At 40.4% G+C, this 26,662-nt stretch overlaps 1 protein-coding gene across 2 annotated transcripts in view; it reads left to right on the plus strand.

Annotated features, from left to right (window-relative positions):
- Positions 1-26,662, plus strand: part of pibf1 (progesterone immunomodulatory binding factor 1) — a 117,371-nt gene that overhangs the window by 17,587 nt on the left and 73,122 nt on the right. For both annotated transcript variants that reach the window (XM_080197841.1, XM_080197842.1), the window contains exons 8-10: positions 6,814-6,995; positions 11,358-11,483; positions 21,196-21,294. In XM_080197841.1, the coding sequence (XP_080053967.1) occupies positions 6,814-6,995; positions 11,358-11,483; positions 21,196-21,294 (407 nt within the window). The remainder of the gene's footprint in view (positions 1-6,813; positions 6,996-11,357; positions 11,484-21,195; positions 21,295-26,662) is intronic.

The following is a 26,662-nucleotide window of genomic DNA, read 5'->3' on the forward strand; positions in this document are numbered from 1 at the left end:
ATCTGCAATAACAGGTTTGAGGTTCTTGCTTCCCGTCTGGACGAGAACGAGGGAGGTGAGGTTGGTGAGAAAACTGCACACAGTACAGTGATGCAGACGCAGGACATAGGCAAAGAGAAGGTGAAAAGGAATGTAGTAGTAATTGGGGATAGTGGGGTTAAGGGTATTGACACTGTCCTTTGTCACAATGACAAAGTGCACAGAAGGGCGTGTTGTCTGCCTGGTGCTCGGGTACGGGATGTCGCATCTGGGCTGCAGAGGATCCTGGAGTGGGAGGGTGAGAATCCAGTCGTTGTAGTACATGTGGGTGCCAACAACGTAGGCAAAATGCGAACTGAGGACCTGGGGAGGGAGTATGAAAAGCTGGGAATGGAATTAAAAAGTAGAACCGACAAGGTGGTTATCTCTGGGCTACTGCCTGAACCGAGTGCAGACAGGCGTAAGTTTGATAAGATTAAGGAAGTGAATGGGTGGCTCAGGGATTGGTATGGGAGGAATGGGTTTGAATTTATGGGGCATTGGCATCAGTATTGGGGTAGGTGGGACCTGTTCAGGTGGGATGGGGTTGGTCTGAACCGTGCTGGGACCAGAGTCCTGGCGAATCGTGTAAATAGGACTGTAGACAGGGCTTTAAACTAATTTGTGGGGGGGGAGGGTGCGAGGGTAGGTGACATTACAGGGTCTAAAGTTAAGGAGAGGGTACAGGTAAGGGAAGAGGCCGAGGATGTCCCAATAATAAAAGGAGTAGGGGGCGTGAGTATGGTTGGTGGCGTTCTGGCAAATAGGGTCCAGGTGAAGGCTGGGATGAAGGCACTTTATCTGAATGCACGAAGCATTCGGAATAAAGTGGATGAGCTGGTGGCGCAGATCAGCACAAATGGATATGATCTGGTGGCCATTACAGAGACGTGGCTGCAAGGTGACAGGGACTGGGAGCTGAATGTCCAGGGGTATCAAGTGTTTAGGAAGGATAGGCGGGAGGAAAAAGGGAGGGGGGTGTAGTTCTGCTGATTAAGGATAGCACCAGGGTAGTAGCAAGGGATGATATAGGAACCAAAGAGCAGAAAGTGGAATTGTTGTGGGTGGAGATTAGGAACAGCAAAGGGAGGAAGACGCTGGTGGGTGTTGTCTATAGGCCCCTGAATAATGATCTGGAGGTGGGGCGGGCTGTTAACGCGCAAATAAGTGCGGCGTGCAGGAATGGAACGGTGATAATTATGGGGGATTTCAATCTACATATTGATTGGTCGACCCATGTTGGACGCGGTGGGCTCAAGGAGGAGTTCTTGGAATGCTGCCGGGATAGTTTCCTTGAACAGTGCGTGTTAGAGCCAACGAAGGAGCGAGCTATCTTGGATCTGGTGTTATGTAATGAGGCGGGTAGAATTAGGGACCTTGTGGTGAAGGATCCTCTTGGGGAGCGTGATCATTGTATGGTGGAGTTTCTGGTGCAGATGGAGGAGGAGAAAGTGGGTTCCCGGACACGCGTCCTTTGTTTGAACAGAGGGGAGTACGGTAGGATGAGAGAAGAATTGGCGAATGTTGACTGGGGGAGCGCGTTGGAAGGTAGGTCTGCTGAGGAGCAGTGGAGGATCTTTAAGGAGATCTTTCTTGGTGCTCAGCAGAAATTTATTCCGATGGTTAAAAAGGACCGTAGGAGGAGAGGTAATAAGCCGTGGATAACAAAGGAGGTGAAGGAAAGTGTTAAATTAAAAGCAGAGGCGTTTAGAGTAGCTAAGAGTAGTGGGCGAGAAGAGGATTGGGAGAGGTTTAAATGTCAACAAAGATTGATAAAGAAGGGTAGGAGAAACTATGAAGCTGGGCTAGCGCTTAATATAAAAAAGGACAGCAAGAGTTTTTATAAGTATATAAAAAGGAAGAGGCTGGCTAGGGTGAACGTTGGACCCTTAGAGGATGAGAGGGGGGACTTAGTGGTAGGGGATGGGGAAATGGCTGAGGTCTTGAATAACTTTTTTGTTTCAGTCTTCACGGAGGAGGACGTGAATAATTTTCCGGGTGTTAGCGATGGAAAGGTGGTAGGACTGGAGGGTCTCAATGACATTATTATTACTAGAGAGGCAGTGCTTGACGGACTGGAGGGACTGATTGTGGACAAGTCCCCAGGACCGGATGGAATGCATCCGAGGGTTCTGAAAGAAATGGCAGAGGTGATAGTGGATGCCTTGGTGGTTATTTTCCAAACGTCGCTGGATTCCGGGGAAGTGCCGGAAGATTGGAAAACGGCTAATGTTACGCTGTTGTTTAAGAAGGGTGGCAGGCAAAAGGCAGGGAATTATAGGCCAGTTAGTTTAACGTCTGTTGTAGGTAAAATGTCAGAATCCGTCATCAAGGAGGAAATAGCGAGGCATCTTGAGGGGAATTGCTTGATAGAGCAGATGCAGCACGGTTTCGCTAAGGGGAAGTCGTGTCTGACAAATTTATTGGAGTTTTATGAGGATGTGTCTAGGGCGGTGGATAGAGGAGAGCCGGTGGATGTGGTCTTTCTTGATTTTCAGAAGGCGTTTGACAAGGTACCTCACGAGGTTATTGCAGAAGGTTAGGGGGCATGGAGTTGGGGGTAGGGTGTTAGCGTGGATAGAGGATTGGTTGTCAAATAGGAGGCAGAGAGTGGGGGTTAATGGGTGCTATTCGGATTGGCGGTTGGTGACTAGTGGAGTGCCCCAGGGGTCGGTGCTGGGGCCTCAGCTATTTACCATTTATATAGATGATCTGGAGGAGGAAACCGAGTGTATGGTGTCGAAATTTGCTGATGACACCAAGATTGGTGGAACGGCAAATTGTGCGGAGGGTGTGGAGAGTCTGCAGAAGGATCTAGATAGGCTGGGCGAATGGGCCAGGAACTGGCAAATGGAATTTAATGTTGGCAAGTGCGAGGTGGTCCACTTTGGTAGGAATAATGGTAGGAAGGACTATTACTTACGTGGCGAAAAACTGCAGCAGGCGATGGTGCAGAGGGACCTCGGGGTCCTTGTGCATGAGCCGCAAAAACCCAGCCTGCAGGTGCAGCAGGTGGTCAGGAAGGCTAATGGGATGCTGGCCTTCATAGCGAGGGGGATTGAATATAAAAGTAGGGAGGTCTTGCTGCAGCTGTATAGGGCATTGGTGAGGCCGCAGCTGGAGTACTGTGTGCAGTTTTGGTCACCGCACTTACGCAAGGATATTTTGGCCTTGGAGAGAGTGCCGAGGAGGTTTACTAGGCTGATGCCGGAGTTGAGGGGGTTGGGCTATGAGGAGAGGCTGGATAAACTAGGCTTGTACTCGTTAGAGTTTAGAAGAATGAGGGGAGATCTCATTGAGACGTATAAGATGATGAATGGGCTGGATAAGATAGAGATGGAGAGACTCTTCCCGCTCAGAAAGGATAATAGGACTAGGGGGCACAGCCTCAAGATAAAGGGGGGGCGGTTTAGAACGGAGTTGAGGAGGAACTTCTTCACTCAAAGGGTGGTGAATCTCTGGAATTCTCTGCCCGTTGAAGTGGTGGAGGCTGCCTCGCTAAATATTTTTAAGACGCGGGTTGATGGGTTTTTGATAAGCGAGGGGATTAAGGGTTATGGGGAGAGGGCGGGAATGTGGAACTGAGCCACGACAGATCAGCCATGATCTTATTGAATGGCAGGGCAGGCTCGAGGGGCTAGATGGCCTACTCCTGCTCCTATTTCTTATGTTCTTATGCTTCCTCATTAGGTGAGTGATGAAGTAACAGCGCTCCGAAAGCTCATGATTCCAAATAAATCTGTTGGGTTTTAACCTGGTGTGAGACTGCTTACTGTGCCCACCCCAGTCCAACTCTCACCTTTCCACAATATTTATCTGGTAATCTAACATTCAGGGCTACCAGAGGATACTTGCGAAATAAAAGACAAATGATGATCAGACACAGCACACTGCACAAGAACTGGCAGGTGCAAACAAGGCAGATTGCATGGATTTCTCAACTCACCCAGACATCAGTAAACACAGTGAACCGGTCTCGTTACTACTGTCTCTCTGCCACAAGGGATTCCAGTTTACAGCTTTGAAGAAATCTCCTCAATGATGGCTCAACTCACAGGATTTCAATCTCATCTCCCAAGACCCCATTCTCTTGGGTTCAGGGTCTGCACTTCAGCACCAACTCACAAGCGGAACTTCAGCTCGTTGGCCCTGCCAAGCAGATTATTGCCTCAATGTCCTGCAACATGGGGCTCACCAGTTTCCTTCTTGGGTCTTTAGGGCTTCTCCCAGGCCCCTTGGGGGTGCTTGTGCTTCTCCTGAGCCTTCTGTACTTAAGGTCTAACAACTGCAGCCCTTTATCTCTTTGAAGCTTCTTTTTCTGCTATTTCTTTTTAACTGGGGCCTCCTTTCTCTGAATATGGTGCTCCACTTCCAGACACGTGGCCTGACTTTTTCTATCTTTCTATTATCTTTTTCATGTCAACACCATAACAACTTCAAGTGCCGTACTGAGCATGCACAACCTGCTCTTAGCCCCCACAGGTACGGAAACTTACAAGTGCTGTCTGGAATTCAAGTTTCCAGTCAGCAACCTCTCTCATCCCATGCACCACCAAAGTCTTGTGTTCAAGCCAGTTCCAGAGACTTGAGCACACAAGTTAGGTTGCCATTTTGATGCAGTACTGAGGGAATGCTGCTGTCTCTGTTTTGCCACCTTTTGGATGAAGCATTAAACTGAGGCTCCATCTCTTCTATCAGCGGGATGTTAAAGGTTGCACAGAATTGTTCAAACAAGAGCATGGGTTTATTCCTCAAACAACATGTCCAGAACATTCTATTTGCTCAGTTATCTTATTAGAGTTTTTCTATTAGTGATCAAACATCCAATTGACTCAATGCAAATATACTAAGAATCACAGAAAATAACCATGATGAATCAATAATCACTTGGACACCAAATAGGTAAAGGTCTTTTTTTTAAACTGGTGTGTTTAAACCACCAAAAATCATCCAGAATTGTAGTTTTCACCCTGCTTTCAAATCATTCAGGTATTTCCATGACCATGTTTTCAATCAACATTTCCACCAGGCTGTGCATTGAGCTAAAAAAAACACAATTCAGAAAATATCAATGTACTTTTTAAGTAGAGAATTAACTGTTTAGAATTATGCCCGCAATACGTTTCTCCCCCGTTGGCCTTCCCTTCTGTCTTTTTAAAGCCTGATTCGAGTTGGAAAATTCAGTTGGACCTTGGGAGTTGACAGTTGTGGACAAATTTTGTACATGTGACAGATGTAGCGTGGACGTTGCAGTTTTCATCCTACAACTGTGGGGCTACAGTGCTTTAAGTGATTCACAATGACAAAGATAAAGAATAGGAGTTACAGCACACAATTGAATTATCTGCAAATTTTCATTGTTGCTTTAAGAGTGAAACATGAGGAAAATTGGATAGAAAATCCTCGATTAACGATCATTTGCAAGTAGCAGATAAAAAAAAATTGGTTTGGTTTTTTATTTATATTCTAACATTGAATTGATTTTATTCCACTATTGATGAAGAAGATTTGAATCTGTGCCAGTTTTAAAGGGAAATGCTCATGAAAGATGTTGATTTGCAACATTGTGACTGGGTCCAGGTTATGGCAAGTGACCATCTGGTTATTGGCCACCACACTTGATGGTGGGAAAATCTCCCTTGCTATGATGCACCAAACATAGCCTCATTAAAAGCTACAAATACATCAGTGGAGATAGAGAGAGGAACACCTTAGAGAGGGTGAAGGGAAGAATAAATCACAAGTCCTTGCGTCTTAATTAAATTTATTGTTGGATGCTGAGCAAACAAAAAGTGAATACGTACCTGGGATTGAGAGCTTTCAGAGTGGGAAGCACAACTGAAGTTCCTAGCTCGTTAAACAAGCTTATCAAAATAATCCATTTCATGTATACTACATCCAAAGTAAATGTCAGCATTTCTGGAATTTGATATCTATGTGGTCACAATGCCAGTGGAGCTGTAACCAGATTATTTATGATCTGGACAAAAGCATTGGAGATAATTCGGAAGTTCAATTCATGTTTTATTTGTACTATAAACTAAAATGGTTATGTGGAAATAGAAAATAGAAAAAAAACTAGTTTGTATAATCATATCAAACCAAAAACAAATCATACATGTCCAACACCACTTTTCATAAAAGCTTAGTACAAGTTTTACTCTCGATTGTGAGTCTTATTTTCTACGCCAACCTGAAATGCTTTGACTATTTTTAAATAGTCACTGTTCATAATTATTTATGTGATTAAGAAATGTGGTAACTTTTGTGCAGATTTTATTAAGTTAACGTAGCTAAGTATTTGACATTTTAGGGGTGGCACAGTGACAGAATGGTGAGCACTGTTGCCTCACAGTGCCAGGGGCCCAGGTTCGATTATTGGCTTGGGTCACTGTCTGTGTGGAGTTTCCACGTTCTTGCCATGTCTGCATAGGTGTCCTCCAGCAGCCCAAAGATATGTGGGTTAGGTGGATTGGTCGTGCTTAATTGTCCCTTAATCTCAAGGGGACTAGCTAGGGTAAATGTGTGGGGTTATGGGGATAGACCCTGGGTGGGATTGTGGTCGGTGCAGGCTTGATGGACAAAATGGCCGCCTGCACTGCAGGGATTCTATGTAGAATTTATAGCATTTTTGAAAGTCACAATTTGTGAATGATTTCCTTGACTGAAGCCTGGTTAATAACAACCTTCTTTGGAAATATAACAACATCTTAAAATTTGTTCGTCCACTGCTAATTGTTCAAATCATTAAATAATGCAGTTAAATTTTAATGATCTTCAATCAAAAATGCACAGGTGGCAGCATTGCAACAGTCTGTTAGCTTGCTGCAAAAGGATAAAGAGTATTTGAATCGCCAGAATATGGAGCTGAATGTCCGCTGTGCCCATGAAGAAGACCGTATAGAGCGCCTTCAAACTCACCTTGAGGAAGCAAAGCGAGCTAGGGAGGAAATGTATGAAAAATATGTGATTTCAAGGTATGTCAATTTGTCTAAGTCTTAAATTTTCATACTAAAATAAGGATTTTTTTCTCAGTTCATTGACCTACACAATGTAAATTCCATGGTTCAAAATGACTCTCACCGCCTTAGGACAGGTAGCACCAGAGACACAGCGTCCCCTTCTCTTGTCTAGTATAACTCCACACTGTGATCTTCTGAAGAAACACAAATAAGATTGGTGTGAATTTGCTGTCATTTGTCTCAAAGGTCAAATACAGACTCAATAGAAGTTTTACACCTTCATCACTGACCAAATTATTTGTTGTGAATATTTTGTTTTTGAATATAATTTTTAGTTTTAGGAAGTAAAGTTTAACTGTAGAAAATCGGATAAACACAATTAAAACAAGCTTGGAATCTATTACACTCCATATTGCTTTGCGGGATTAATAACTGGAAAGGTACAGTATAGTAATTAAAATGCTGGACTTTGGAGATTGCCAGAAAACCTCAAGATACCAGTTCAAAAGCTGACTCACATTTGTTTAATTAATCAGAAGAAAGAGAGAACTACAAAACAGCAGGTGGGCTTACTAAGCAAAAGATCTGGAGATGTGATGCGTACAAATCTTGGCAAAGTTGTTGTCCAGAGGAATGTTTTATTTTGGGAAGTGGACCTAATTAGTTTAAAGGTGTTGCATTAACGCTGAAAGGTGATTAAAAACTCAGATACGCAATCAAAAATAAATTGTAAATGAGGGGTGATGAACTTAACGGTTAATTTGAGGACAGCTCAAAGCAGGCTTCATTATCATGGAGTTGGGTGGAACTTAGGAAGATTCTCTCTCTTCAATTCATCTGGGTATATGATGAGAGACTGTTTAGTTGCAACTTGGACCTCATGCAGTTTGCAACTCTCTGAGAAGTCAGCCAGAATAAATGAAAGTTAAACAGGCATACCTGCATTGTAAGCATAATAAAACAATAATTCCATCATTGACCACGCGGGAAGCTGATGAGACTTGGAGTGGGATTTTCCAGCTGCGCTCACCCCAAAATCGGAGATCGTCGGGCCTTTCCATGGTCCGCCACTCGCCCACACCGATCCCTTTGCGAACGGAGTGGGAAAATTCGCCCCTTAACCTCACTTTGAGTAATTTGAGGGAACAGAAGCTGGAAAATTGCCTCATGGGAGGATCTGCTGTTAGCCTCAGTGTCTTGTGGCAAAAGAGAGTAATCAGTTGAATTAGCTTGGGAGTGTTAAAAAGTAACTAGAACAAGGGACTGGGGCATCTACAGTCAAGAGATAGTGAGTAAAGGTTTAACTCTGAAAATAGCTGGAGCTGGGGTGAATTGAAGGTCATTTCCAGGGGACTGTGGCATACTTACGGATGGTCTCTAGAGAAGTAAATAGCTTAAGATTGACATTTCTTGTAAGAGAATTCTTCGGAGAAGTAAGAAGTAAACGTATATGTGCATAACATACATATTTATAAACCAAACTGATAAATTAATAGTGATTGTCTTTGTTTATTTGTTTCATAAACAATAAACTTTGTGTTTTTTTAATGCAATCTTGTGATGTAGTTCTGTTGGTCAAAACTAGGCATGTAGGTTTCTTTTTAAATGTTAAAGGTCCCTAACCAGTTTGTGACCGTATGTTCCACTTCAATTTTCATCATTATGGGAATAATTCTGTTTAACCTCTGAGAGACACAGGCCAGAATTTTACCAGCACGCCTGGCATTCTCCATTGGCCTCAGGCGGGATCGTACAAACCTCAGGCAGGTGTGCTGGTAAAATTCTGTCCACAGTGAGGATGTTTATTTTTCTTTAATGAATATTAAACAAACAATTGTGTGCGAGAGTGCAGTAAATTTATTTAACATTTCTGCAGGTAACTAGCAGCAGAAATGCAAAATGCTGCAGTAAAATCCTGAATTTATGTAGTACCATTTTACCAGAAATGCTGGTTTTACAGAATGAAAGTGATTGAGTTGTAAACTGATGGTTACGCGTGCTGTGGCGCTCGCTGCTTCCCTCAACACTTAAACACATTTTTCGTTATATTGCTGTGTTCTGATTTTCCCGCCTGCCACAATAAAGTATATAATCTATTATTGTGATTACGCAATCGTATAAAGTAAGCTACGTATTTAGAATGAAGGGAAAACACAATCCTACATGTTTACTTCCCAGTGTTATTAATATCTTTGTGTATTTCACTGTAATTTTAGGGGTGAACTAACAATATCTCTTTTAAGGAGAATCTTCTTTTGGAATGAACTCAGCCCCTCCCCATTTCATGAAAATGAGTTTTGTATTTGAGCATGTCAGATCACAGGTCTCAATATAGCTTGTGTTGCATTCTTTTGAATTACAAGAATATGCAAGCTCCATATGTTAAAACTTTTGAAAAATCAGTGCTGTTCAACTTAGAAAGGCTGCCACACCATGGTCAAGAATGATGGTAGATAGAGAATACCCAATTGCCTTCACTATGCATAAGCTTTCAGCTCAAAACCAAGATGAATAAATAATGTTTACACAAATGCAGGACTTCAGAATCCTGTCTGCTATTTAATTACTTTTGAAGTTGCCTTGATATCATTTCCATTTTGTCAAATACCCTGAACTGGTGGGCATTTTTATAATTGTTAGGTGTTAACTTCTAAACAATTTAAAGTACAGAAATACTAATAATGTTACAGCAGTTCTTTACATAACGGTGGGTTGGCTTTTGAGCTCCATATATGCCTCCAGTAATCCACACATGAATTTTATCATTCCTTTCGCATGATGTTGTTTAGTGTCAACTTCTCATCACCTCTCCCAACTCTTGCACTACTTGGTATTTCCATCAGTTGATTGTCAAGAAGCCAAGTGCTTGATTATATTAATTGTAAAATTATCTTAAAAGTGTTCAAATCTATTCATAATCTCACCCTCCCTGTTTGCTTTTGCCCAATTCCTCACTGTCTGAGAACTATGTACTCCCCTGCACCTAGTCTCTTGTGTGTCCCCCAGTTCCTTTGCCTCAAAGATGAATGCACAGCTGCCAACCAACATAGGCCCTGAGACCTGTGATGCTCTGTGTAAACTCCTCCCTTTTTACCAGTCTCCTATAAGTTGCTACTTAAAACCTACCCCATTAACCAATCTTTGTGTCACCTGTGCTACGTCTCTTTCTTTGATTTGGGATCAGTTTTTGTCTGATTATGTTTCTGTAGAGTGCGTTAGGGCATTCAAAAGTGTTATACAAATACACATTGTTTTAATATCAATTAATATTTTATTTACTGTGCAAAATATAAATGCATATGGATTCTAAATTGACAGTCGCTTGATAGTACAGACCTTTTGTATTGCTGAAAAAGAAACATGCTGTCAAAGCTTTTCATCTTGCACTTATCAGGGCAAACATGCGAATACCACATTTCAGAAGGAGAAACAAACTATACTGCATGAGAAGAGGATGCTGATCAGTTGGAAATTTGATTGATTGAGGTGTTGCCACGGCAAATGCACCGGGATACTGTTGTCCCCCAGCCTTTCATAGAATCATATGTTCATGCAGAAGAGGCCCTTTGGTCCATTTGAGTCAGGTGGGAGTTCTACCTGAACTCCCACCTAATCCCATCTACCAGCATTTGGCCCATAACCTTGAATGCTATGCCGTGCCAAGTGCTCATCCAGGTCTTTTTAAAGGATGTGAAGCAACCTGCTTCTACCACTCTCCCTAATAGTGCATTTCAGACCATCACCATCCTCTAGGTAAAAAGGTTTTTCCTTACATCCTCCCCCAAACCTCCTGTCCCTCACCTTGAACCAATGTCCCCTTGTGACTGATCATTTGTTTAATTCAACAAAGGCAAAATGCTTGGATATATTCCTTTTGCTTGCAGAGGACATATAAGCTTAAGCCTTTCTGATTATAGGATGAGAACTTTGATTATTAGTTTTATTTGATCACAGTAGTTTTTGTGCCACATTTAATTTAACATTTAATTCAGTTAAAAACTAAAGTGAAAGTAATTTTGATTGTTTATTAAAGCTCATATTCTGTACAGCTGCAAATATTCATTAGGAAGCACCAGATTGGAAATTGTTATTGATGATTGCAAGTGCTCCATTTAAAATGTGTGCAAGAGTCCATATTAATAGAAGAATGAAAATGATGGCAGAGTATGCACAAACTTTGTTATAACGAACAAACTTTAAAACAGATATCAAACAGTAAAATACTTATGTCTAATTTACTGAATTTACATTGCTACTGTTCTTTAGCCTGATTTATTGCAGTGAATATTTTGATTCGTTGTATCATAGAATTCAGCATACATCTTTTTTGATGTTGAAAATTAATCTTAAAGCATATTGAATTTTTTTCTTTGGAAGGGACCACTACAAAAATGAATATGAAGACAAGCTTCGTCATGAACTGGAGCAGATCAGAGTGAAAACAGACCTGGAAATTGAACATCTTCGATGTGGCTCCAAAGAAATGTATGAGAGGGAAAACAGGTAAAGCAATATTCACAGTCGCTGAAAGAAGTGATTGAGTTCCTGCTCCTTAGCTGCAAATAAACAGAAAGGGAGACAAAGCAAAGCAGCAACCCAAAGGGATCTGAGAAGGCTGAGAGGTCAGCCATGTCCTCCAGTGTACCATAAACAATGCAGTGGGAGACTGCCCTTTAAAACACTTGTAAGGCATTATTGTCCACAACAGTTCTAGGAATTATACCTATCAGAGTATTAATGTCAAAAATTATTCATGCGATACTTGAGTCATACTTTAGATGACAGCTCCTAAAGTTTGTGGGCGATTAAAAGGATGGGTGTGGAAAGAAGACGGTTAGAAATATATCATGATGTGGAGATGCTGGCGTTGAACTGGGGTAAACACATTAAGAAATCTCACAACACCAGGTTAAAGTCCAACAGGTTTATTTGGTAGCAAAAGCCACTAGTTTTCGGAGGACTGCTCCTTCGTCCGGTAAGTGGGAGTTCTGTTCACAAACAGGGCATATAAAGACACAAACTCAATTTATAAAACAACGGTTGGAATGTGAAATCACATCTACTTCGGAAACCCTCATCTATCATCCGTACCTTTGTTCTCTCTACATTGGAATATTCTGACTCGTACCTGGCCAGTTTTCCATCTTCCACCCACCATGAACTTAAGCTCATCCAAAATTCTGTTACAAATATCCTAACTCATACCAGGTCCTGTTCATCCATTATGCCTGTGCTTGCTGATTTACCAACTCAGTTGAGCAATGCCCTCACTTGAAAATTTTCGTCTTTATTTCAAATCAGTCCATGGTCTGGCTCCTCCTCATCTCTAACCTCCTCCAGCTTTACAACCCTCGGATATCTGAGCTCCTCTAAATCCAGCCCTGAAAATATTCTATAAAACTGGCATTGTTAACCCAGCTTTTGGCCATCTACTCTAATATCAATGTCATATTTTGTTTTATTAAGTCTCTGAAGTGCTTTGGGATGTTTTATTCTTGAAGGTGCTTAATAAATTCAAACAGTTATATTCTGCCCTAAAGGATAGGTCTAAGTTTTTATATTCTGACATTACATGATAACACTATTCTTTTAAGCTCAATATTTAAGAATCATGATCAGAAGGGCATGCATGTCAAAGAAAGCATTCTAAGTACTCAGGAAACAAAAAGAAATAAAAGTAAAATACTGCAGATGCTGGAATCTGAAACAAAAACAGAAAAGCTGGAAAATCTCAGCAGGAAATCTTTGCCAGTGCCTGAGGGTTATACTGACTCAAATGTTCGCTCTGTTCTCCATCCATAGTAGCTGTCAGGCTTGCTGAGACAAAAAGAAATGTTAATTTCTCTGATGCAAAGATAAACTCTTTATGTATCTCACTGAAGAAGAATGCTCAGATATTGAAATGTACTTTATAGGCCAACTTACAAGTTATATGCAGTACCAACAATTTCCAAATAAACCTGTTGGACTTTAACCTGGAGTTCTGAGAATCCACTGCATTACTCCCTGTCTTTAGCTTTGCAAAAGAGTTTCAAATTCAGATCATTAACTTTATTTCTCTCCCCACAGATATTGGGTTTTTCCTGTTTTTATTTCAGAATTCCAGCATCCACATATTTTGCTTATAATTGCATGCATGCAATATTCCACTTTCAGCTGCACTGGAAACTGAGACTGTAGGCAATTGCATAAAATAGTGTTTGTCTCATATGCATGCATATGTCTTGAAGCAATTTCTGTTGCTTTTCCAATTTATACAATCAAGTTCAATCTTGTACTATATGTGGCAGGCAATTATGTAATTCATCATTTTAAGATTCAAGTAATGTTAAAGTGAATCAACCAATGTAGTCATAATAGGCTAAATATGTTTGTTGTTTCATAATTTAGTTTAATTGTTTAATTTGATCTTGTGCATAGGTTTATGAAGGATCCTGTTCTATGTGTTTTAAGATGTTCCTATTAGTGATGATTTATGATGCTTAACAAAAAAAGGAGAAAGCTGAGAAGTATGTTTAAATGCTGGTCTTGAGAAGCAATTTTTATTCGTGGTGATGTGGACACCTTGCATTCACAGTGTAACATTATATTGAAGTGGCACATTTTTATAAATCGATAAAGTGCCATCTAAATAGGCGAAAAATACACAGCAGCTCAGACTGCAGCTGTGAAGAGGGAAGTAAGAGTTCGATGTTTCACGTTGATGATCTTTTAAAGTGTAGTTAACTACTGAGCCTTTGTATGGAACCTCAATGCTTTAGCGCCACATTTTCAAATAATCACAATGTCAAAATCAGCCACAGGAGCATAAGAACTCTGCACAGGAGTAGGCAATTTAACTCCCCGAGCCTGCTCCACCTTCCAGTACAATCATGGCTGATCTTGCCTTGGCCTCGCTTTCTTGACAGTTCTCCGTAACTCTTCAACCCATTACTTATCAAAAAATGTCTTATCTCCTTCTTAAGTTTACTCAATGCCTCTGGTGGAGTGAATTCCAGAGATTCATGATCCTTTGAGAGAAGTAATTGCTCCTCATCTCTGCTTTAAATCTGTATCCCTTATTCTAAAACTATGACCTCTTGTTCTAGAATGCCCCACAAGATGAAACACTTTTTCTACCTCTACCCTGTCAATCCACTTTAATATCTCATACACCTCAATTAGACTACCAGAGCTAATACACCTAAATTGCTCAACTTCTCTTCATAAGAGTCATCTATGGAATCAATCTAGTGAACTTCATAATGTGGACATTGCCTTAATCATAATCCTGCAACCTGCACCAACATAACTGCTGCTGAAACGCTTGGTTACCTTCAGACTGGACTATTCCAATAATTGCCAGGTTGGCATTCCATCTTCCACTCACTGTAAATTTTATCTGATCTAAATTTTGTTGCCAATATCCTAACCCAGAATTGCTCCTATGTAGGGGATAAATGCAAGTCTTTGTTTCTCGTCTGTTACCCAATCCTTGCTACCACGCATTGACTCCTGCCTTGTCAGTGCTTCCAATTTAAGATTCTCAAGTGCCTGTTTAAATCTTAACTTTTTTTCTTCATAACCATTTCCAGCCCATCACTTTATCAATCCTGAAGTGTACGTTGATATTCCTTTAATCTTTTGTGCATTTTCTTCTTTGTCCCTTTATCCTACCATTGGCTCCCATATTCCTGCTATCTCTTTCAAACGTTTTGGAAGTCCTTCCCTAGGTCCTTCCACAATTTCATCTTCCCCTCCTCCTTGAAGAGGCTCCTTAAAATCATTTCTGATGACCTTTCAGTCATGTTCGCCATCTCTGCTTTTCCTAGATGACCATGCTTATCTGATTATGCCTGTGTAAAGGCGTTGATTTTTTTTTTCAAGTTTAAAGATAGAATATAAAAACAGTTGTTTATCATCAAGGAGCTCCCCACCCCTTCTTTGAATATTGCCATTTAAAATGTTCACATCCACTGAATAGGCAGACATTGCCTTAGCTTAACATCTCACCTACAAACGAGCAACCTTCACAATGTAGCACTCCCTCAGTACTTCACCAATCTGTCAGCCTAGATTATGTGGTCAAGTGTCTGGTGTCAAGCTTGAGGTTAGGTCCTTCTCACTCAAGCAGAGTTGTCAGCAACAATGGCAAGCTAACAATTTTAATATTCTTCAACCTCATGTCCATTTTAGTTTAGATCTTGTAAAATTCTTGATCTTAGGCTGATTAAGTAATTTTGAGTTGAAGAGGTGGATCAGCAATCCTTGACTTTTGGTCAGCTGCTGAACTGGATAACAGCATAAGAATAAATTGATGAACTAAGACTATTGAGCAGATTAATTTGTTCTGTCTTGCTGCTTCTCTTTCAGGCCCTTTCTTTAACCTTATTCAATTTCAAACTAGAAGCAACTATCTTTTTTTTGAATCAGTAATTAATTGGTCTGAACTTTGAGGTAGAAATGACAACAAGGCTAATGGAACTTACCTCTGATGGAATAAATAACAACTCCCAGCTTCTATACATGCATAGCTAAACACTGAAATCAGAAAATTGTTGTCCAATTTTCCCCCTCCTCCCTAAGTTGTGTTGTATTGATTTCTTCCCAAGAGAATGAGCATTCAAACACAAGGTGGGCATGAAATTGCAATACCTAATCACTAGAGACACATAAGAACATAAGAACATAAGAAATAGGAGCAGGAGTAGGCCATCTGGCCCTTCGAGCCTGCCCCGCCATTCAATAAGATCATGGCTGATCTGTCGTGGCTCAGTTCCACTTTCCCGCCCTCTCCCCATAACCCTTAATCCCCTCTCTTATCAAAAACCCATCAACCCGCTTCTTAAAAATATTTAGCGAGGCAGCCTCCACCACTTCAACGGGCAGAGAATTCCAGAGATTCACCACCCTTTGAGTGAAGAAGTTCCTCCTCAACTCCGTTCTGAACCGCCCCCCCTTTATCTTGAGGCTGTGCCCCCTAGTCCTACTGTCTTTTTTGAGCGGGAAGAGTCTTTCCACCTCTATCCTATCCATCCCATTCATCATCTTATACGTCTCAATGAGATCTCCCCTCATTCTTCTAAACTCTAACGAGTACAAGCCTAGTTTATTCAGCCTCTCCTCATAGCTCAACCCCCTCAACTCCGGTATCAGCCTAGTAAACCTCCTCTGCACTCCCTCCAAGGCCAAAATATCCTTGCGCAGGTGCGGCGCCCAAAACTGCACACAGTACTCCAGCTGCGGCCTCACCAATGCCCTATACAGCTGCAGCAAGACCTCCCTACTTTTATATTCAATCCCCCTCGCTATGAAGGCCAGCATCCCATTCGCCTTCCTGACCACCTGCTGCACCTGCAGGCTGGGTTTTTGCGACTCATGCACAAGGACCCCGAGGTCCCTCTGCACCGTCGCCTGCTGCAGTTTTTCGCCACGTAAGTAATAGTCCTTCCTACCATTCTTCCTACCAAAGTGGACCACCTCACACTTGCCAACATTAAATTCCATTTGCCATTTCCTGGCCCATTCGCCCAGCCTATCTAGATCCTTCTGCAGACTCTCCACACCCTCCACACAATTTGCCTTTCCCCCAATCTTGGTGTCATCAGCAAATTTCGACACCCTACACTCGGTTCCCTCCTCCAGATCATCTATATAAATGGTAAATAGCTGAGGCCCCAGCACCGACCCCTGGGGCACCCCACTAGTCACCAACCGCCAATCCGAATAGCACCCATTGACCCCCACTCTCTGCCTCCTATTTGACAACCAATCCTCTATCCACGCTAACACCCTACCCCCAACTCCATGTCCTCTGACCTTCTGCAGTAACCTCTTGTGAGGTACCTTATCAAACGCCTTCTGAAAATCCAGAAAGACCACATCCACCGGCTCTCCTTAAAGTTAAAAGTTAGGGTTGGCCATTCAAGTATAAGTGAAGTTTTAATAGTCTAATGCTTTAATTACTGCCAACAGCCCCTCTCGCATTGAAAATCTATTTTGCAAGTGTGGAGTCTGATTCTTTCAGATTTTAATTTTTGCATATTTTATAACATGTTAAAATATTTTCTTTGTCTCTTTTATTTCTCTCACTCTCATCTCTTCCTGTCCATCTCAATTTTTCTGCTCATAATTTTATGTTTAACTAAATATTTGAGTTTACACCTCTTGTTTCATATTCTGCGTGTCTCAGTAACTATTTTTCTGCTTGATTATTGAAGAGGCATCCTGTTGTTTGACCTGCTCATGCACAATACAAATCCCCTCTAAAAACTGAGTGTTGTGTCAGACTACCTGATTACCATAATTTGCAGCTCAACATCCTACCAATAGATTGTAAGCATAATGTACATTGAGTGCTGTTTGTTTGCCACTGACTGAAAAATTCAGGCCATAGTATTTCCTCTTTGAATGCTTCATATTAAGTCCTTACTTTTTGCACTAGGTGGCAGTCCTATCTGTAAGTTGAATGATTCATTCCTTTGCTCACAGTTTGCATAGTTTAAAGTCGAGCTCTTCTGCCCTGATTTTATCCATCTTAATTACTTCCCATTTTTAAAAAAAGCTAGAATCGTTCTTTTACAAAAACAAGTGATTCATTTTCCTTAACTTCGCTGCACTCAAGTTCATAAAACAATTCTTTATTTGGATCTTTTTATCTGCCTCCACATCTTATACATGGTGACCACACCGGAATGAAATACTGGCCTTTGTTCCCTCTCTAATGTTTTATAGAGTATCAATAGCACTCCTTGGATTTATATTCAACAAATCTGTTTACATACCACCACAATTTATTTGACTTTACAACTGCCATCATACACTTTTGTTTGGTCAGTGTTTGCATCTGGATCCTTTCTCTCAGAGGTACAAGGTGCTGATGTATCTTTTAACATTGCAATTTTAAAATTAAGTAATTTTAATGGCAATATATTACCTTGGATTTGAATACAACTTAGAATCCACTGAAGCCAATTGTTGAGCCTCAACTTGCTCTAATTCTCTTGATTCTCATGAAAGTGGCAGTGGCTTCCTGTTCGTGATGATAACTTAATCTTTTTACAAGCCCAGTTTTCATGGGTGTTTATTTACATGTACTGTTGTGCTTGCAATTAAATACAAGGTTAATAACAGTGATATTCCTTTCTTTAAAAAGTTTGTTTTTCCACTTACTTCACACAGAATAGGTTGTGGGCTCACTCTTTCCAGTCCTCTGCTGCTTGCACTATTTCTAGGAGTTGCATCAAAGTGCTGCTGAAGGATTGTTCCTGTGACATATTTTCTTCAACAATAGCAGTGAAATGCCTAACATTTACTCAGTGCCAACCCAGCTTAGATCGAACATTTGCCATGAGTGGTTATAGCTGCAAGCCCACACCCTACAGATTTATGGTGCAACATGTTACTACGCTGATGCCACTCCACCACATTACTCATTTTAATGACTTTTCTAAATATTACATGGAGATTAGCCTCTGATGAACTGTTAGTCAAACAGGATTCTCTTTCAACCTATGTTTGTTCCTAACCTCCCAGGTATGCACCTCGAGCTTCAAAAAAAGTTAGTGTTTTATAATTATGTCCTAGAGGAAGAATTTTCAATGATTCATGGAATTCAATCACCATAAAACTTAACAGCATACTTTGTAAAGGTTAGGAAAAGCTACAATGACCTGATTTTTGCATTGAAAATAATGCTGAGGGTAACAACATTCAGCATTGTTATGGTGTAAATTGAACAGCAAATTCAAGTACATGCAGTTAAATGTGAAAATCTGTAAGTTGCCATCTGAATTGCTCAAAGCCAGGCTATTTTGTAACACACTGATAGATTTAACATTGACATCAACGTCAGAGCACTTGGCTGCAGTATTTCACTGTAACTTCATTGCAATTTGAATGTAAGCCTACTTGTGGCTAATAAATAAACTTTACTTTTTTACTTTATTTGCCCACTAGTTACATGCTAGACACATCAGGAGAAGTTAAAATTCATAAGTAAGCACATTTTTAGCAACATGATTAATCATAATTACTGGGGGAAATAAATTTCAACAGCTTTTTCCAGTGTGACTAAAACTTCCCTATGTCTTTTCTTAGTGCTTTAATATAGGTTTGGTGTTCCTAGATTTTTCTTTTGCTGAAGAACTGGTTGAAACTGTTCTAGTTTATCTGCTAATTTGCCCTACAATGTCCATCAAACCAAACTTTATATTTGTAAGGCCTCAAACTTGCTCACTCATGTTATGAATAAAAGGGATGCACAGTGGCACAGTGGTTAGCATGGCTGCCCCACAGGTCCAGGGACATGGGTTCAGTTCCGGCCTCTGGTGACTGTGTGTACTTTGCACATTGTCCCCATATCTGCGTGTGTTTCCTCTTGGTGCTCCGATTTCCTCCCACAGTCCAAAGATGTGTGGGTTAGGTTGATTATGCTAAATTGCCTCATAGTGTCAGGGGATGAGCAGAGTAAATATGTGGGAATATGGCCTGGGTGGGATTGTGGTCATTGCAGACTCGATGGGCCAAATGGCTTCCTTCTCTACTGTAGGGAGTCTATGAACATAAGAACTAGGAGCAGGAGTAGGCCATCTGGCCCCTCAAGCCTGCTCCGCCATTCAATAAGATCATGGCTGATCTTTTTGTGGGCTCAGCACCACTTACCCGCCTGCTCACCATAACCCTTAATTCCTTTACTGTTCAAAAATGTATCTATCCTTGCCTTAAAAACATTCAGTGAGGTTGCCTCAGTGGAATTCTGGGCAGGGAATTATTTTGAGGCTATGCCCCCTAGTTCTAGTTTCACCCACCAGTGGAAACAACTTCCCTGCTTCTAACCTATCTAATCCCTCCATAATCTTATATGTTTCTATAAGATTTCGGCTCATTCTTCTGAATTCCAATGAGTGTAACCCCAGTCTACTCAGTCTCTCCTCATAAGCCAATCCTCTCAACTCCGGAATCAACCTAGCGAGTCTCCTCTGCAGCCTGTCCAGTGCCAGTATATCCTTTCTCAAGTAAGGAGACCAAAACTGTACACAGTATTCCAGGTGTGACCTCACCAGCACCTTATACAGCTGCAACATAATCTCGCTGTTTTTAAACTCCATCTCTCTTGCAATGAAGGACGAGATTCCATTTGCCCTCTTACTTATCTGCTGCACCTGCAAACCAACTTCTTGAGATTCTTGCATAAGGACACCCAGGTCCCTCTGCACAGCAGCATGCAGCAATTTTTTACTATTTAAATAACAGTCCATTTTGCTGTTATTCCTACCAAAATGGATGACCTCACATTTACCAACAGTGTACTCCATCTGCCAGACCCTTGCCCACTCACTTAGATTATTTATATCCCTTTGCAGACTTTCAGCGTCCTCTGCACACTTTGCTCTTCCATCCATCTTAGCGCCCAACTTGGTCCCCAACTCCAAATCATCTATGTAAATCGTAAACAATTGTGGTCCCAACACTGATCCCTGAGGCACACTACTAGTCACTGATTGCCAATTAGTAAAACACCCATTTACCCCCACTCTTTGCTTTCTATTAGTTAACCAATCCTCTATCCATGCTAATACATTACCCGTAACATTGTGCATCTTTAACTTGTCTATCAGTCTTCTTGTTTTTTTTTCCAATTCAATCAAATCAATTCAGAGTCTCAACAAATTGAGACATTCCCGACCCAAGCTGACAAGACAGGGCCCTCACCGCCTATCTTGGGCTTGATCCACGCTGATTGGATTAGGTATAGCTCCTCCTCCGAGGCTTGATCTCATTTGCATCTTAGCCAAAAGGCTGAGATGCTGCTTTTAAAAATTGCTTCAAATGAAGCTAAAATATAACTTATTGACTTCAACCAAGCACAGCATAACGATACTACACTTGATCTTAGCCTAAGGCACCTTATCAAATGCCTTCTGGAAATCCAGATACAGCACATCAGCAGGTTCCTCATTACCCACTGCACACGTTATATGAAAAGGGAAAAGGAGTACTTTGAATAATATTGGTAGTTTTTTGTCAGTAACTCTAAATGTTATGTTATAATTTACTATGACAGTTATCTTCACGCTAAGTTTGTATAAACAAAGATTGAGAATCTTTGAATTTCTTACAGGAAAGTAGTGCCTTCTACTAGTTATTGAAAGAAAATAAATTTGGGCACAGGGTGCATTTCCACATTTTACTTTGTATTCACTGAAAATTATTTTTCAAATCTATTCCAATTCAGAAATTTAAGGGAAGCACGAGAAAATGCAGTTGCAGAAAAGGAGCGAGCAGTTGAAGCAGAAAAAGATGCACTCGCAAAATGTGACCAACTTCTGGAACAGTAAGTTTGTGATAAATTAATCCTGTCCTCTGTAGGTTGAATGCACAGAAAATTCATCATTCTTCTATGTCCATCTTAGAACCGGATAAGCGTTTTGTTTCCAGTGATTGCATTTCATATTTTCTACTACCATAGTAATTTATACGCAAGTCATTTTAGAAATTTTATCTATATGCTACAGATCCAGGTTTTCTGCACGATGTGAGTACTGGGCAGCTAACTTTAGTGATTCAAGGCATGTAACACAGTAGCCTGAGCCATTGTTGAGGCATGAGGTCTTTGGTCTGAACCGGAATGTGATTGAATTTCACTTTTGTCATCTTTTGTTAAAGGCTGTGATATTCTAGCTAGGGAATAAAGCATTGTTTTTAAAGACATCAAAAGAACTTCTTCCTCACGATTCCTGCATCACACCAGAATACAAATAGCAGGTAAATTGGAAAGACCGTATACGTACTTCAAATTATATAGTGATTAAGTGAATGGATTCATAATATTATAATGAAGTACAGAGATCAGGGGAACCAGAAGCTTTGTTGCTAAACCATGCTCACTTACTTAATGTCAATTAACACATGGGGTTGTTGGAAATGTATTGCTGGAGTAGGAAAAGTAAAAGTCACTTAACTTTCCCAAATCTTATTGATCTTTAATGAGCTTTGATGGGAAGTGCACCAATCTGGACAACATGTGACATAAGAATCAAACTTGACTGAAATACTTTCCCCTGTAAGTAGGATGCTGATTTTCATTGTAAAGGTTCTCACATTGAATATAGCTCCTGCCATAGAACTGTATCCTGGCATTTGGAAAAGTAGTAAAGGGGAGGGAGGGGGAAAAAATGCCAATCCTGATTCTCAATTTTAATTTTTCTTGACTTGGTAAGTATCTGGATTGTGGTAGCTGATCAAATTTGGTCTGTACCAGTGTGTAAAAGTGGAACTATAGCTACCTGAATGAACACTGCCAGTGTAATAAACAGTAATGTTTAACATTTTAATGACAATTTGCCATTGTTCAACTTTCTTCCTTAAGAGGCCATCAGTTCCTGCATTTGTTGCTGAGACAGCCACCTGTGGTGAAACACATTCTTTGGTATAGCTTGGTACTGTGAATTGGTTTTGCTTCAAACTCATGGGGTTTCATATTGCTGTTATGCTACGTGTCAGTTGATATTGATATGTGGTGTAAGGATGTTATAATGACATCATTGCTTAGTCTGGCATTGAATAAGAAGTTGCACAATATAGGTAGTTTCACACAATTAACATTGCAACATGAGTTTTTAAAATTGAATGTTCAGTAAAAAAAAGAAGCGTCCTAATATTCTGTTAAGTTTCATCTTATCATTAGAAATCTTGTGATTACTTGGCAAAGCACACAGTGTACATGCTTCAAATATATGTGCCAGCCTTCCTTCAGTTCCACTGAGCAGCAGTTATCAGGCCCAATCATTGGTGTGGCAATTTGCTGGAGTATTGCTGAGGAATTATGTACCTCAATCTTCTTGGGAACTGGACCTTAGTTTTGGGAGTTTATCGTCTTTCTTTTACCTTAGTTTTAAACACAGAAATGCCTAGCAAATTGAGAGAAAACAATGTATTCCCCTGGGTATTCCTCAGGTAAAGCATTTGGTATTCTCATCTGGCTATCATTATTATTTTGAATAAGAACCATACTTGTCAGAGAAGATGTTTAAATTGAGAGATGTGGCCTGAATGTAAGTTCATTTTATGTTACAGGGAAAAGGTTTCAATTTGAAGTGATACATAAAGGTGTATTAATGCATGACTTCGCCCACGTGTTTCTCCCCCATCCAAGAATCTTGTTTCCTTTTGTCCACATTGCAAAGGACAACATGAAAAGCTTTTTGACACATATTATGAGTGTGACTACAGACTTGCTAAACTGCAACTTCATATCAAATAAAAACAGAATGTTGGAAATGATCATTAGATCAGGCCACATTTGTAAAGAGAGAAACCACATTAAAGTTTTAGATCAATTACTTTTTATTAGAACTGCAAAACTACAAGGTTTAAGCAAGAACCAGAGCAGGGTAGTGGGGGTAAGGAGAAGGATGAAATGGAAGGTTCCTACTGAATATAAGGATGGAAGGCAGGAGAGATTCCAGGCAGATGGAATTTCATATGGGAATATGTCAGGATGTGCGCAGAAATTAATTACAAAGCATAATGGAATTTTGGGAGATTTTTATTCTTGCAATGTCAACTTCCCAATTTTCCTTAAACTGAGAGGAATGCTAGGCAATTTCAGAGGGCAGTTAAGAGTCAACCAAATTGCTATGGGGCTGGAGTCACATGTAGGCCAGAGAGTAGATGTCCTTCCCTAAGGGCCATCAGTGAACAAGATGGGTTTTTACAGCAATCAATGATAGTCGCCATGATCAACTGATCTACTGAGACTAACTTTATATTTGAGATTTATTATTGAATTCAATTTCTACCAGCTGCAATGATGAGATTTGAACCCATACCTCCAGAGTTTTAGCCTGGGCCTCTGGCTTAACAACATCACTTCAGAGCTGGAAGAGAAGGGCGGGAGTTATGTACAAGAGCTCTGGTCAGACTTCTGCTGGGATCCTACTTTTACTTTTGGAGACCAAACCTTAGGAAGGATATTTTAGTCGTACCTACCCAATCTAATCCTTTATCAATTAAATACCTTAACTAGATCGCACTTCAACCTTCTAAATGTAACAAAACCACAAATCAAATTTTTGCAACCTGCTAAGTGAGTGTTGTCACACCTGACATCAATATTTGTTTTAGTCTGACATCCACTTAAGTTTAGCTGTCAGGGGTCACTTGTTTTTGTTTTGTTTTATCGGCTGACAGCTGTTTTTTTGATGTGGTTCTTTGAAAAGATGTTTTGGCACTCCCAGTGTAAAGAAACATGATGTTCTGCCAGACAAAAGCAGGAAAGAAATGATAATCAGACTACCATTAATTACAAGGCTGCTTGAAACTTGGTTGAACATGTTGAGGCAAACTGGGTTGGTTTGGCACAAGAATATCACATTAGATTAATACTTAGTTTGGAAAATATCCATTTACACAAAGTGATGGACTGGAAGAAAACTTGACAATCATGCATTGATTTATCATGTTAGTAATATTTTGAGTAAATGTTGTACACAGGAATCATTTTGTAGTTTATGGTGCAGCCAATGTTCATAATTACAGCCTTTGTACTCAGACCTGGTGTCAAAACTGTACGAAGAGACCTAGAGGGTGGGATTTTCTGGCTGCACTCGCCCCAAAACTGGAAAATCCCACGTGAGGTCAACGGACCTTTCCCTGGTCGGCTCCTTGTCCGCTTCGATTCCCATGATGGGCGGAACAGGAAAATTTGCCTCAAGAATTTTGATTTGATTTATTATTGTCACATGTATTAACATACAGCGAAAAGTATTGTTTCTTGCGCACTGCACAGACAAAGCATACCGTTCCTAGAGAAGGGAAGGAGAGAGTGCAAAATGTAGTGTTACATTCATAGCCAGGGTGTAGAAAAAGATCAACTTAATGCAAGATAAGTCCATTCAAAAGTTTGACAGCAGCAGGAAGGAAGCTGCTGTTGAATCGGTTGGTACGTGACCTCAGACTTTTGTTTCTTTTTTGCCCAAGGAAGAAGGTGGAAGAGAGAATGTCTGCAGTGTATGGGATCCTTAATTATGCTGGCTGCTTTGCTGAGGGAGTGGGAGGTGTAGACAGAGTCAATGGATGGGAGGCTGGTTTTCATGATGGATTGGGCTACATTCACGACCTTTTGTAATTTCTTGCAGTCTTGGGCAGAGCAGGAGCGATACCAAACTGTTATTCAACCAGAAAGAATTCTTTCTATGGTACATCTGTAAAGATTGATAAGAGTCATAGCTGACATGCCAAATTTCCTTAGTCTTCTGAGAAAGTAGAGGCACTGGTGGGCTTTCTTAATTATAGTGTCAGCAAGGGGGGACCAGGACATGGGTTATTGGTGATCTGGACACCTAAAAGCTTGAAGCTTCCAACCATTTCTACTTCGCTACACTGTTCTTCACTACATTTCCTGAAGTCCATGATAGTCTCCTTCATTTTGTTGACATTGAGGGAGAAATTATTGTCATTGCACTAGTTCACCAGATTCTCTATCTCATTCCTATACTCTGTGTCAGTGGGCACAAGCAGGAATCTCAATCTTACAGAAATAATAAATGTTTGTACTCTTAAAGAAGGGAAATTTGGATTGTTGTCAAGGATTGACAGAGAAGTCATCTGAAGAATGATAAAAGCAAGTGGTATTCCTTTAAATGGAGTCGGGGGGTACTTAGAAAGTGAATCTCCACTCTGGCTTGTAGACAATAGAAACACAAAGGCAACTTTAGATAAAGTGAGAAATGTTTTTCATTTAGCCCCTTCAAGAAATATGAATTAGCAATAACTGAAAGCTGTCAGGAGGTAATGATGAAGTTGTACAAACTTTGATAAACCCTCTGATATAAGTATTGTCTGCAATTTTGGGCTGCAATACTGGAAAGAGGTTTTTGGAAGGTTGCAGCATTGATTCACTAGGCTAATCTCTGGTGTGAGAAAATAAAAGTAAAAATACGAAACAGGGTTTGATACATGAGGTCTTTCTTTCAATAGAAAAATACAAATTACAGGACAACGTGTTAAAAATGAGGGAAAATGTGAAAGGATGGAATAAGTAGAAGACAACTGATTTTCAGTAGTTAAGGGGCAGAGTACAAGAATTAAGAAATTACAAAACAAAGTAAGATTGAATATGAAGGATTTAGGACAGAAGCCTGGATAAACCTCGTTACATGAACTTGTGAGGGTGTTGGGATTCATTAACAGTTTAGGTAAAGAAATGTAAGGATCCAAGAGTAAAATGATTAGGTAAATGAAGGGTAAAGGCTTGAAGGTATTTGGGAACACAATGACTAAATGTGTTTGGAACTATTTGCTTGTGAGAGGATAAATCTTGACCCAATGTTTGGAGTGATTGACCTGTTTCCATTTGTAACTTCTGCATGCTGCTTGGATATTTAGATGAAAGTATTTGCTTTGAGGATACTAACTTCCTCAGGAGAGAGATAAATCTTGCGAAAACTGACTTGTTGAGCAGTATGTAAGATAGCATTAGGTTTTGGACAGGACATTTTCAGTGACTGGTAGCTAACACCCTTATAAGAAGCAATTTTATGATTTCAAAAGTGAGTCATTCCGTGGTAACATCTGTAAAGACCTGTTTCAGAAACTCAAAGTAATTGTAAATGGGCCTCCAGGGTAACTATGTTGATTTAGAAGTGCTTTTGATGTGTTTATACTTATTTATGAATTCACTGCTCTTGTAGTTTTGCCAA

Source organism: Carcharhinus amblyrhynchos, chromosome 10 (genome assembly GCF_965287045.1).
Source record: "Carcharhinus amblyrhynchos chromosome 10, sCarAmb.v2.hapA, whole genome shotgun sequence".
Lineage (NCBI taxonomy): Eukaryota > Metazoa > Chordata > Chondrichthyes > Carcharhiniformes > Carcharhinidae > Carcharhinus > Carcharhinus amblyrhynchos.